The sequence below is a fragment of the Mugil cephalus genome, chromosome 14 (assembly GCF_022458985.1).
Source record: "Mugil cephalus isolate CIBA_MC_2020 chromosome 14, CIBA_Mcephalus_1.1, whole genome shotgun sequence".
Lineage (NCBI taxonomy): Eukaryota > Metazoa > Chordata > Actinopteri > Mugiliformes > Mugilidae > Mugil > Mugil cephalus.
In genome coordinates this window covers 17141389-17155898 of record NC_061783.1, presented here as the reverse complement: position 1 = coordinate 17155898, position 14510 = coordinate 17141389, and the positions used below count along the sequence as shown (strand labels likewise).

At 44.3% G+C, this 14510-nt stretch overlaps 1 protein-coding gene across 1 annotated transcript in view; it reads left to right on the top strand.

The window, feature by feature from the left end:
• Window positions 1-14279, top strand: part of samd12 (sterile alpha motif domain containing 12) — a 108837-nt gene extending 94558 nt beyond the window's left edge. Inside the window, exon 5 of the mRNA XM_047605712.1 lies at window positions 8931-14279. Within this exon, the coding sequence (XP_047461668.1) occupies window positions 8931-8962 (32 nt within the window). The 3' untranslated portion in view covers window positions 8963-14279. The remainder of the gene's footprint in view (window positions 1-8930) is intronic.
• Window positions 14280-14510: the final 231 nt, after the last annotated feature.

Below are 14510 nucleotides of genomic sequence, written 5' to 3'. Positions count from 1 at the left end.
CCGTCTATCATTCTCCTGTTTTATCCTTCCCTTACTCGTGAACAAGATCCCGAGATACTTGAACTCCTCCACGTGAGACAGGAGCTCCTCCCCACCTGGATTGGGCCATACACCCTTTTCCAACTGAGGACCATTTCTTCAAACTTGAAGGCTTCACACTCGACTGCGAACCGCCCCAGTAAGCACTGGAGGTCGTAGTTCAATGAAGCTAAGAGGACCACATCAAAAAGCAGAGACGAGATCCTCCCACCAAGATGCAGACGTGCCGAGGGTGGATTTGAGATCTGCCACATGGAGGGTTTCAAAGTAACATCTGCAATGGTGTGTAATAGTGTTTGCCCTCTTTCCTGATTTCTTATTTGGAAAGACCTGGATGTGATGAACGGAACCATGAATTCTGCTGAAAAAATCCTGGAGGAGAATGTCCGGCCATCTGTTCCTGACCTCAAGCTGCAGCCAACTTGGGTTCTGCAGCCAGACAATGATCCAAAACACACCAGCAAGTCCACCTCTGAATGGATGAGGAAAAACTAAATGAAGACTTTGGAGTGGCCTAGTCAAAGTCCTGACCTGAATCCTATTGAGATGCAGTCGCATGAACTTAAAAAAAATGTTTCATGCTTGAAAACCCTCCAACGTGGCCGAATTACAACAATTCTGAAAAGATGAGGTTTAGGGGGCAATCGCTTTTTCACACAGAGCCATGTAGGTTTGGATGTTTTTTATTTTCTTATAAAAACCTGAATTTAAAAACTGCATTTTGTGTTTGCTTGTGTTATCTCTGACTAATATTTAAATTTGTTCGAGGGTGTGAAACATTTAAGTGAACTTAGGATTCTGGATGTACGTGAAATCTGCATTTGGAGGTTAACTAACTAAATAATAAATGATCCAAACAGGAATTAACTAATTAAATGGTTGAATTGGGTGAATAAAAAATAAAAATGTGCTGACATATGTTTAATTAACCATATGATCAGAGTAGGCGATGCATGATGCACGGGAGATTTCTACCGCGGATACATTTTTAATTTGTGTTTTTAATTATTTACCTTTCATCAATAATTGTTATGTGCATGATTTAGAGAATGGATGATAATGCAGTAGCTAAACTAACATTGGTCATGCTGGAGGTCTTTTTTGCACTATTTTCAAGTGCAAAGGGCATCAGAGGTTCATATAACCATCGTAGCTGCACAAATAAAAAATTTAGCAGAAGTGTAAGTAGTTGCCAGTGTTTGTGCAGGTAAACAAAGCCTCTGAGATTATTTGTGATTTTTATAGATTTTCTTGGGGGAATGTGAGATTAAAAGAATATCAGTTCTAAAATATACAAAGAGGAAAAATAAAAGGCAGAGACTCAAGATAGGGGGAAAACTATTCTCTGGAAACACAATGCCGGATGGCGTGCTCCAGCTAAATAAATTATCACGGGGGCTATTTTTAAGCTGAAGTGTAAATGCAGTAATCCTTGGAGCAGGAGCTGCGAAGAGCCAACACACAGAAGCCACATCAGGGAATACAGCTCTGCCTTTATCTCCCCCTCCCTCCCTCCGTCCCTCCCCCCGCCACACTCTCTCTTTCCTCTTTCTTTTACATTCTCCCTCTTTCTCTTCTCTCACACACACGCACACACATCCTCTGCTCCGCACAATCCCACCCCAACCCAGCACCTCTGTCTTTTCTCACTTCATCCATTTCCCTTTTCTCTTTCTCTTTCTCTTCTCCCCTGCCTTTCATATGGTAAAAGCCTCTTTTCTGTGTCGCAGTATTTTGCTTATCACCGAGCCCTCTATGGGGACTCCGCCGAGTTCTATTGTAATAAACAATAACAGACCTTTGAACAAGACAGGGAGGGGAAACATGTAAGTGGCACGCAAAGAAGCTGCAGTCAGAGGATATTAGGCCACAGTGGGTCATTCTGCAACTTGCCGGGATCCCAGGGAGAGCTCCTCCTTACGAAGGAGCCGTGGTTCCTCTGCAGTATTGTGCTGTTTTGCTATATATGGGGAAAGAAAAAAACCAACTGTGCTGCTGTTTAATAGCACATAATGGGGTATCGTTAATCACCGGCGCAGCCTGAGGTTTTACAAGGTTAATGACGGCATAGGCAACCTCTCGACTGTGTCCCATTCCTCAGGTATTTATCAGTGTCAGCAGAAACCTGTGAGCCGAGGCTAGTTCACAGTTCCCCCAGTCACCAATGTCTTTCTTTTTTGGTCCCCCGCATCTTTTGTGCTTGAGCCCTTTCACTCATTTCGTTGGTGTGTATTCTGTTCTGTTCTGTTCTATAGGTCCCTTCACGGTTTGTAAACAATGTGACATTTTTTGAGGGGCGGGGCTTAACTGGATGCAAAACATCTCAATCACTAAGGCCTGTAAACGGTGGTTAGCATATTTCAATATTTCAATGTTTTGGCAAGAATGGACGAGGAAAACGTATATTTTAGAGAACATACTAATACACTCACTCTACGAGACCGACTGATGGGACTATATTCACAGACCCTTACATTCTCACTCACTGGATGGACGATTTGACCAAAGGAGGACACAGAAGGGATGAAGTCTGGGCTGTCTCTATCAAATGAAGCCTCTCCAACCAAGATATTAGAAGAAGTAAGCGGAACCACTGTGGAGGCTAATGTAGCAAATGAAACTTCTGCTTGGACACCCCTGAAACATGCAACTAATGTTGCATTAGCTCGCAGTTAACATTAGCATTAACGTGAAACAATAAATACAGCAAAGTGACATTTTCATGGTTGAAAGTGACAGTGTTAGCCTCAAGTTTCCCTCTGTTTAGCCTCCAGTTAACGTTGTGACACCACAGTGACGTAGGCCATGAAGGGGTCTATTCTATTCTATAAAGTAAATCTCTTCAGTATCAGGGGAAACTGATGATATATTCATAATGCAATGATTATTGATTATTCTAGAAAATCTTTATTATGTGAATCTCAAGTGACATATTATAAAGCATTAAGTGCCAAAAGCTGCAGTTCCATCGAAGGCGAGTCAGTTCCCAAAAACTTCTGTGGTAAATTATTCAAAAAACAGTTTCCGTCTCTAACACTAATTAAGGGTAGTTAAGGGTGTGGTTGCTGTGAGTGACAGGTGGGTGCCGTCCCAGGTTGCTAGCTGCTGTCCGCTGCATAAAACTAATATAAACAGCCCATTCTCACCCTGGAGAAACCACGACACAAGAAGAGTGTTTGAGTTGTATGACTCCACAATTAAACAGCTAACTATTTCAACTTTGGAGATTTTTATTTTGATGTAGTAAACTACTTCCAAATATGATTGAAAAAACAAGTAACAGCACATATACACTGAGATGTTCCTGAAAGCTCTAGTAGTTTGTGAACCTGACATCTTCTTTTTCCAAAGGAAATAAGAGTTGCAGGTCCACAACAATGCAAATACACTACAATAATCCAGAACCAATGCTGTTTTCCCAGGTAAAATTTTGAAGCAAATACAGATCTATATAATCACTTTATTTCCCTCATGGAAAGGGCTGGCTGCTTCAGCTGTAATCACGTCTTAAAACCGGTAACCACCAAAGATGTCGCTAAAGGCTTTGGCAGTTTGCACCAGTAATCCCACCGTAGCAGAACGAGGCTATTGTGCTTTCTCGTTTAACACCATGAATCATCTTACGCAAATTACCACACAGACATTCTCAGAGAGATGCACGCAGATGTCAGCGTGCGTGTTCTGAAATAAATGAGGGGCTTGTTTTTTTACTGTTCCACTTTTTTGCTCCTTTGCATCGCCATCTTAAAGCCCCGAAGGCCATGACAGCTTTGTGTCAGCAGAGATTTCCGGCATGATAGAGCAGTGCAGTAAGGAAATGGCACTGTGCTTAGTTTGACAGTCCCCTGCTGAGCAACTAGAGGAAGCTGAACCATGGAGGCATGGGCTGTGCATGTGCAAATGTGCGAGTGTGTCACTGTATGTGTTGGCAGGTGGCAGTGGAAAAGGCACGGTAGCAAACAAATCCAACTTGACACAAGTAAGAATGCTAAAATACAAGCACTTTGAGAACCGCCATCCTCCTGTCTCCTGCTCTGCATAAAATAGACTTACTTACTTAACCTCACTGGGTTAGGCTGATGAGGAGCGCTGCTTTAAAGAGATGGATCGAGCGAAGGAGATGGGGAAACTTTGCGTCGGTTGTTTATGTTGTTGAAATCAGGGCAGGAAAAGAAGCAGGCACGTTGGCTCGGAGTCGCGGTAGAAGGAGAAGAAGAAGGAGATGACCTATTTTGAACACGTGCTGGAAGACGCGACTCTTTAAACGTTATCTGAGCCCCACAGGGACTCAAGTCTCTACATATATGCTTGTACACATATGTCTGCCTTGTCCGTGGCCTTTCCTAACTTGTCTCAAGTTGCACTTCATTAATTATAGATGAATAATTCGCGTGTGCAGATGTAGCTGGACTCTGGGGCCCCTCATTTTCTTCTTCTGGAAGACCGGTGACAGTAATTTTATAATTTGTATAAACCATAACTACAGCCCTTGAAGATGTAGACATCTGAGTTTTTTTTTTTTTTGTTATCTTGATATTTTGATTTGGACAAATTTTAAAAACTTTTTTAAGAAATCAGATTTTTAATAGAACACAAACACTGATCAATTTGAATATCTTCAGTCCCTGGATCATTTGTTGTTGCCATTCCAGGAAACTCAACCACAATATATCAGGCCATCTCCAGATGCGAGTCAGTGCCCACAGGCCTCTATGTTGAAACTTTATGGAAGTAATAAACATGCTCACAGTGGTACAGTGGCTTTGGTTTTGATCGCTATTACTGTCATTAATGGCAACTGTAAGGTTAGGGGTTATAACAGAAGTAACTTGTTTAAAACATATCCGTATTTCCTCTAATAGTGGCTGGTATTCAATTAATAATCTGGTCTCTTGTAAAGGCTGGTAGCGCGGTTTACACAAACAAATAAAGGCTGGCGTCAAATACAAGCTGGGTTAAAGAAAAATAAGTGAATAAGATAGCGGTACGCTATGACGTGTGTACGGTACCGATACATATGTTTGTTTTTTTTAGTTCAAACTGATACAATGGTGTCATTTAATCATTTGTCCGTTCTGACCACCTGTACTTAAATGTTAATTAATCCTGCCTGGTTTCTGTTGCGTGTATGGTGTACCTGCTAAAGCGAAAAAAAAAAAATAGCAATGGTATATGGTAGAAAACTTTGAGCAGGTTAGAAATAAACAATGTGCCTCCAGTAACGGCCGGCTACTCTTGGCAGCTGAGTAAATAAAGGACCCGGCCACTATTAGAGGAGATACGGTAATTGAGAAAGCAGCCGCTTTCAGTGAAAGGTGGACACAGCTTGACTCATGCGCCACCTTTTTTGATCATTACCGAACTAATTGGGAGTCAAGCGGAGTCAGGCACCGCTAAGATGGTGAGAGCTAGGGACGCCACACTGAGCTTCGGACACACTCCTTAGAAAACCTATGGGGGCGTCATGGAGGGTTCATCCTTTCTGTTGCGCCCTAACAATGTGGCTCAGATGTGTGTTTTTAATCATGTTTGGACAAAACTGCAACTCAAGACAGCGCAAAGGCGTAAGATTCGTATCTTATCAGTCTTTGGTTAAACCAGCGATTCTTGATAGCGACGTGTTGGACTCGTCATTTCATGGGATTTGTTGACAACACACAACAATCCTTTGAAAACACGTCTTCATGTTTCCCGACCGTCAGGTACACGCACAGATCCGGCCTATAGAACAGACACTTCAAAGCTCCGTGGACAGAATCAGCGCAACGCCTTCCTTGTTTATATTTCCGCGCAGCAGATGTAGCCGCACAGTGAGGTGTGCTTTTGATGGAGACGGCAAGACAGCTCTGATTACGGATGCACAGCTGAGAGCTGTGAGGGAAGAGGAGAAAGTGAGGAATGGCAGGAAGAGAGAGCGGGAGAATTGGATGATCCAGACATTTGACTCCGTGTCTCTAAAAAGCTGCTCATCTCTCGATAGTGCCAAATCACGTTTATCACTGACACGGGCACCGCGTACAGGTAGCGCATGGCTAACGTGGCTGCAAGCATTCATGTTGGGTGAGACGGGCTCCGAGGGAATTACACTGCGAAACAGTACATTAATGACACAGCCACTCTCCCTTTGTTTGGGACGCAAATGTGAAGAGGTTTTGTAATTGGTTAGTTTAATAACTGCAGACACACAGAGTGTTCTTCGCCTCTCATTCACACGCTCACAATTACACACCACAGAAACATGCCAAAATTGTAATTTTCTGTCAGATGCTGGAGCACGCACACTCCACTCCGTGTCAGGGAGGCATTCACACGCTGCTCTGTTTAATTTAGGTTCGGAAGATTACAGTAATTACGTGAAAGAAAAGATTTTGCGGAGTGCTTTGCCCTTTTTCTTGTCCTTGAAGAGTGAATCGGCGCCGGCCGAGGGACGGTCGCTCTCCTTTACGTGAACGTTTACCAGAAAATGCGCTCGCGCAAGAGGCTGTGAAAGCAGCGTGGGCGCGATTGTTTCGCATGGCGTTATGGCGCCAGTGATCGCCTTTGATCACGGCAAAGTGTTTCCTTGATGTGACCGCACCGATCTATGCTTTACATCGCAGGGCATGTGTGTGAGTGAGGGCTTGTGTTCGCACGGCGACGGCCAAGAGAAGCGCAGCAGCGCCGACACAAATTGGAAATTCGGAGTATGTCAATGAACTGCACCTCTGGGCCCGCTCTCCATGCAGAATAATACGTGTACATGCACGTGTGTGACGGATGCAGTTGGCGTAAACTGCCCATGAAATTAAGATTCCGCTCGCTAATGTGGCCGCTTGCATCTGCGGTTGACAATGCAAACTATCCTTGAAATTAAGATGCAGGCCAGGAGACATTCCTTCTAGCAGAGCTCTCTCGCGCTCTCGCCATCCTCTGAAGTCGGAGGGAGTAGGGGGATTTGAAGAATCTCTCGAACATGCTGACAGCCTGTCAAGGCCCTCCTACGACTGTAATGAATTTCAGTCTTTTGTGGTGTGTGTGTGTGTGTGTGTGTGTGTGTGTGTGTGTGTGTGTGTGTGTGTGTGTGTGTGTGTGTGTGTGTGTTTGTGTGTGTGTGTGGTCCCGCTGCACTGATAAGCCCTGACGCTTGTGTTTGTGTTTCTTAGGTATGCTAATATGGTTTTGTTTTAAAAACACATATGATATATTTATATGCAAGGATGTGTGGCCCTCAGGAAGTAAAGAACAACGGTTGGTCTGAATCAACCAAGTTTAAAACTTGGTTGGTTGGATTTTATCATAGACTGTATAAATGTGTTGCCACTTTGGCCAAAACAACCAAGCGGCATCCTCCAGGTCTCAGCCATGAAGCCCCACGTGGAAAGTGCAAAAAACTGCAGTTCATCAAGTGGCCACTTGAGGCTCCAAAAGGGAGCAAATCCCCATAGATCCCCATGTTATAAGGCCCAGCTTCACAGCATTATTAAACATGTTTACAGCCTGGTACAAAAACGATTTTATTTCATTATTCATGGCAACTGTACGGGTTGGTGAATTCTTTTCTAAGTCATTTGTTTATGTTTTATTAAAATTCCGCATAATTAAGGGTGTTCCCGCCTTGAGTGACAGGTGGTGGAGAGTTGGGTGGGCGGATCTCAACATCTGACATGATGGTGACAGAAACCATCCTTTGGAAAAAACAAAATTATTTGATGTGTATTTTAGCGTTTTATGTTGGCCCAAGTCCCATCCACTAGCATGAAGGAGGTGGAGCTTATAACCTATACTGCAGCTGGCCACCAGGGGGAGCTCTACATGCTTTGGCCTCACTTTAAAGGAACTGTTCCGTCATCCGTAATGATACAGTCTATGCTTTGTTTTGTTTTTTGTTTTTTTACCAGGACTGTACGTAAAGGCAGATAAAGCCCAACTCTTAATTTTAACTCCTATTATGCCATGAAAAAACATGAAGAAGAAGTATTTTTCATGGATCTGGATGCTCCTTCCACAACTTTCTTCTTGTTGTTTCATTCAAAATCAATCATTGGCTCTCATTTTTGGCTCTCTACCCTGAGTTTCAGCCCCCACTGTTGAAGAAAATAATGTATAAAGTCACAAATCTGTTGCACCGTGCACTGCGTACACACACACACACACACACACACACACACACACACAGACAGGGTTGGCATGTATCTTTGTGCCTTGTCATCACATGCTCCGACTGAGCTCTAAATGTCACTTGTCTCTCTCTGCTTCATCTGCCCGACTCATCCTCCTTGTCTTCGCTCTGCATGTGAAGTGCTTGTTTGTGTGTGTGCATGCATGCATGCATGCATGTGTGAGTGTGTTTTTTGTTTTTTCGCTGACGTGCTCTGATGTGTATGCAGTACATGGACAAAACGCTGCCGTGCGACTCCCTTCAGACGAGGCCTGCAAGCACAAGATGCCCACTGACTGTATTGATTTCCTCGTGCCATTTTATAATTGTCTTCCCCTTTTTTTATTACTCCCTCCCTACCTCCCTCTTTCTCTTTCTCTTTTATCCTGCCTCCCTTATCTCGTCCCTCTCTCTTCTATTTTTCTAATTCCAACCCCCCCTCTCAATCCATTTTTATGCCTCGCTGTGCCCGTGCTTGTTATCTTAGCCGCTTTTTCTTTTTTTCCCCCCATTTGATCTCAACTTCTTAATTTCCTCTCTCATCTACGTCACACAGCTCAGTTTCGTTTTGCAGCCCCCCTCCTCCCCCACTCCTCTTGTGATGGTCGTCATCATTTCTCCTTTTGCTCTTCCGTTTCATCTGCGCCCCTCCCTCCCCCCTTCCCGCCTTTTCTGGGACTGTACATAATTCCACTTTATCTTTCTGGTGTTTTATCCCCTGAAGTTTTTCTTTCTGTTTCTGTTATTCCCGCAGCCTCTCTGGAGTGCACTCCATCCTCACCGTAGCCCGATGGATGGAGCGGGACCGCCAAGGAGGATGCCCGAGACACACCCCCGCCGCATCGCCAACGTCCACCCAGGCCCCTTCCCGGACTTCTTCGTCTCACACCTTCGGCCTCCCGTCGTCAACTTCTCCGGAGGCTGATAAAAAAAAAAAAAAACAACATTCCCTCTTCTCGGCTGCTCCTGAGAAGCTCCCACGAGCTCTGACTCGCTGTTTCCTCTCAGTCTAAACAACAACTCCTCACAGCTTCCCGGAGTATGAGCAAGAGTTTCCATTCCAGCGGCCGTCCCATCTCCAGTCATTTCTGACCTTTTGCAGCCAAACCACCACCAAACGTCTCACGCTATAACTCCTACACTCCTCTCGTGTGTGTCCCTCAAGGATCCAGCCGGGACCCCTCTGTCTACCCAGAATGCAACACTTGCTTTAGCCGGGTTTCCTAAAAGCGTTTAAGCACACAAACACAACTTCTGTGTCACCGCCGTGTGATTGTGCGCTTATTTGTTTTTAAGGACCTCGACCCGGGACGCCTTCTCTCTCTCTCTCTCTCTCTCTCCTACCATTGAGAGTGACACACGGCATAATCCAAGCTTTCATCCCGTCACTCAAACACAATCTCTCGGTCTGTCTGTGGCATGTTCGCTCTTTCATCGTGGCACTTTAATGTGTTTTGCCCCTCGCCCCCCCTCCTCCCTCATTGTGTAGTCTTGTGGTGTACTGCTGAGCCCGGTTCAGCCGGATGAGGACAGAAAAACAGACTGTGCACAAGACGATCCACATCCCTTCCACCCCTCTTTTCCTCCTCTGGACTATATTCCTTTAAGCCCGCAGAAGCGGAACACATTTGACACACACATATATATATGTATATGTACGTACGTGTGTGTGTTTTTGTCTTTCTTCATCCAGTAAACCGCGTTGGACACCGCCCGGTGAAGTATCCACATCCATTTCGCTCTCTTGGGTCAGAACCTGAGGAAACTTCACTGTGAACAGTTAGTAGGGGAATAAAGACTGAACCTAGCATCCTATTAGGGACGGTTAAGTTGGCTCCCCCAGAAATGAATGGCATCGTTGTGAAAAGCAATCGGAAGGAGATGGAGCAGAACCTGGGGGGAAATAAATAAATAAAAAAACAGGAATGAACTTCAAGAAGAAGAAGAAGGAAATTCCCGTGGTGTCCCTAAAAGTGTGGTTCCAGTAGGTAAACTAATTTGGTAACCCATGGAGGGGGGCGGGGGGAGCAGCAGCAGCAGAAGGAAATAAAAGGAGGGCAAAAGGGCTTCGCGAACCAAGAGATGCTTTGACTTGAAATTCTTTTGCTCTAACGAAGAGAGAAGGAGAAGAAGAAAAGACATCACAAGATAACAGGAGGAGAGGCCTTTTTTTTCATTTCCTGCCCTCTGTATCTTTATTGCTCCGTCTGCTCTCCATCTCGCCGCTTGAAACTATTTTTAGAGGAGATGTATTGAAAATAGAGTAGAAAGGAGACGTACCGTGCGCGCGAGAAGCTCATCGAGGAAATGTTGTCTGTCGGTCGTATTAGAAAGATACTCCGTGTTCTCTTACTGTGTCTGACGAGAAATCTCTGCTGTCAATGTGAATAATGGCCACTCACTGTTGATATAGGTATAGGTAGGTATTTTAACTGCACTTCAAAAAGCACACGTGTCTGTAATTAAAAATGAAAAAAAAAAAAAAAAAAAACACCCGGACCACCTCCATGCCATCTCCTCCGCTGTGTCTACGAGTGTAAATACATTATTAAAACCTGTAGCCGCTATAATGACTTCTGTATCAGCCGGTGTACATGAGTGATATTTATCAAAAGCTAATATCCACGCTGGTGTAGCATGAGCTGTTGTCACGGTAACAACATCTTTTCTTTTTCTGGACGGGAGCTGTCAATCATAGGAGCATAAAGTTGCGGCCTCAGCGTCAGGGGAGGGAGGGGTGTGGGTCAGTGCTGGGCCCCCCGAGAGCGATTGCGTTTTAATGGGATTCCATTTGTACACAGGTCCCACTGTGTCCGGCCACTCATTGTTTGGATAGCAGCCGTGGTCGTAATGCGGCAAAGACCTGCGAGCAGATTGAATAGTATTGATCAGTTCTGCGGGACGTACAGTCGGCCCCTCCGGGATTACAAAAACCTCAAGGACTGTGTGTGGGCTGTGTTTTTTTTGTATTCGCGTGCGTGCCGACAGTCACATAGGGATGGAGCTGTCCGGGCTAAAACACAAGTGGTTATTTCACAGTCGGGTGGAGATGCCGTGTCCGTGTCTGTCAAGGCCACGGGAGGAAGTCATTTGGAGGGGGATGGGAGTGAAGGGGGAGGGGGAGGCTGAGGCTGAAGCTTCCGTCAGGTTTGGAATTTCTCCACTCATTGATTTCAGATTGGGAAGTGTCCATAACTCAGCTGGTAGAAATGGTGTAGTCGTTGGGAAACGAATGTGTGTGTGGCTTGATTTAATTTGCAGTAGACGCCAAAATGGAGATCCTGAATATAACCACTCAATATATTTATGTAGGGTTAATTATTTAAAAAAAAAATCTATTTAATCACATAGGCATCCAAAAATGTATATTTGCTGTCTTGCCAAGTAAAATATGAAACTTTATTCTGTCTAAAGAGTTAGAGGAGCTCCGCTCGCGTGTGGCTTTTGTCCAGCAGCTGGTTATAACAGCTGGTAGACAGCTAACAGACTCCATCTACCAGCGTCTCTAATCTTGCAAAATTTGCCACAGCAGTATACAGATATACACCAGTCAGCCACAATATTAAAACCACCTGCCGGATGTTGCGTACTTTATACCTTGCACTGCCAAACCTCTATGGCCTATTGATGCATTGGCATAGGACCGGTGGGATTGTCCTGTGCTGTCTTTGAGTCCTGTGCGTTGCACTTTTTGGCCTCTGTGGATCAGCACATCCTGCTAGATGCTCAATTAGATCGCTACTTGGGAGTGTGCTAGGTCCACCCGGCAGTGCTCTAAATGTTGTGACTGGTGGATGTATGCTAATGACCTGTAAGGTACTTTAAGGACTCTACAAAGAAGGACACCCACCTCGCATTGCTTGAGTCCTGACCAAAAGGTCGCCCTTGAACTCACCACCAAAGGATCCAGCCAGTGGCCAGTGAGCATGTAGGTTTTGAGCAAGGAAATAACTCTTCATGCCAGCAGGTGGCAGTAGTCTATGTTCATTATTTAAAAGGGTAAACTGGAAGAGCTACTTTTAGCATGAAGGCTAGCTATAAATTATTGTGGAGAGCTGTTCCTTCAATACTGGTCAGTTGGTCTACAGTTTATTTGTTTTAGATCAGGGGTTTTTTAACATTTTTTTAGGCCAAGGACCCCCAAACTGAAGGAGAGATTAAGTAGGGACCCCCTACCTACTATATGTGTAAACTCAGCTAGTGCTATTTGTAAATACACATTATTATCATCATGTTGCATTCAGTATTGAGCTATTCAAATAGTACACAGTAGGGGGGCTGTGCAACCGCCGTAAACATAAAGATACCTAACTGGTGTATTGACAGATGAATAAAATAATTGACAGATTCAATTTTTAATATTTAAACGTAGCTAAAAGTAGCAGGGGCAGTGAATCAACAAGCCACTTTAGTGTCAGTAGTCGACTGATGTTAGCGAGCTGCACAGTTAGCTTCTCTTCTGCTGATATTTTTTAGCATGTGTCCGGGATTTCACTGGATTCTCGTTAATGTGCATTTAAAGAAATTTAAATTTGTGATGGAAAAATTGTGGGGCAAGATAAAAACAAATATATATATATATAAAAATGTCTAATCAACCAAAGATTTTGCGACCCCCCTGCAGTACCTCCGCGAACCCATTATGGATCTCGGACCCCCTGTTGAAAACCTACGTTTTAGATGATCATGCTGTCATGAAATGATTTGTGTATTTGATCAGAACAGATGAAGATGATGTCACCCTTTGGTTCTGATCAACCCATTCGCCAACTAACACCAACAGCGTAGGACACACAACAAAGACTAAGGTCACACATGCTCATTGATGGCCCAGGCGCCGGCCAACAGCTGATCATCAGCTAGGTGTGTCACGGCCGTAGAGGTGCTATTAGGTGGCTTTTGTTAGACTGTTACCATCTCTGTTTCCCTATTTCTACTCCTTTGGCTAGGCTGGTCAGACAACTGCATTGTTACACTTAACAGACTTGTGTCAGCGTTCCCATCTCTAAGAAAATAGAAAGCTGTGTTCAAAAGCATTTATGTTTCTGCATAAAAACCCCTGACAAAACCAACGTCCGTGCATCCCCAAAATCCGGTGGGCAAAGAACGCAGAGCTGATTCCTTGTGATCTTACAGCATTTGAACCCTTGCATTGAATTTCATCATGTTTTTGATGATCGCCCTGTAAAGAAAGCGCTAACCGCGTTGTAACTCCCTTTCAATACCGCACCTTGATGTGGCTTTAGAGGATTATTCAAAGCGTTTGTAGCTAAATGTATTCCTTTTCTCTCAAAGCGTGTTTGAAATTAAGTTTTACAAATTTTAGGTCAGGACCTACATTTGCTTGCAGGCATTTTGCTGCATAACAAACGTAGTGGTGTGTTTTAGTAATCTATAACTGCAGCGCTGTAACAACACACGGTGCAAGCAGTAAAATATTGATTCTTTATCAATACTCTCCAGAGTCGCCTCCTTACAGGAATGGGAAGGGAGGGAGTAGATTTTTCTCCGGAGGCACAAGGGAAACTTCCCACACTGTTCCTGGCCCTGATTTCCTGGCATTACCAGCTCGAGATGTGGCGGCTGTGCCAAGGTGTCTGCGGACTTGCCTGAACTGGCTCACGGAGCCCATAGTCTCCTTGTACCTGTAAGAAGTCTGGCATGCACTCGTAGACGCTGATACACAGTTACACAAGACGCCACCAGTACAAACCTCACACAAGGTTATTGCACAAGAAGTTTCACACGTGCCGGCACGCATGTTAAAATGTGCACAAAGCCCGACTTTGTACAATACAAGTACACAACCGCACACACACAGTTACAGTATAAACAGTAATAACAAACACTCTCATAGCTGCTGACATGTTTCACATCAGTTATGCATAAACAAATATTTCTCAAACCCAATCTCAGAAGACAACCTTTTTTTTTTTTTTTTTTTTTTCCGCCACGTTGACAGCATGTTTGAATTCTGTTCCGAGTGTTTTTGTAACAGGCATGCAGACAAAGTCCCGATCTATCTACATATACGGTGCCTAATGATGAATAATGATGATACTGATATCATGATGAGTATATATAATAAACAGATTAATCTTCATGTGCTGCTGTGTTCTCTGTTTATTCTGTCTCCGTCCTATCTGCAGTTGGTCCACTGTGGTGTTAAAAACTAGACTGTGATGCATGTGACGCTGCGTTTCAGACAGGTTTCCTCTGGTTAGCACGCAGCGGCGGCTTCCGATTAGTCCTCTGACACCTGCGGGGGAAAAAACGCTTTTCCTCACATTTAAGGAATTTATTCTCTGCATTAACCCACACAATTGAGTGTGCA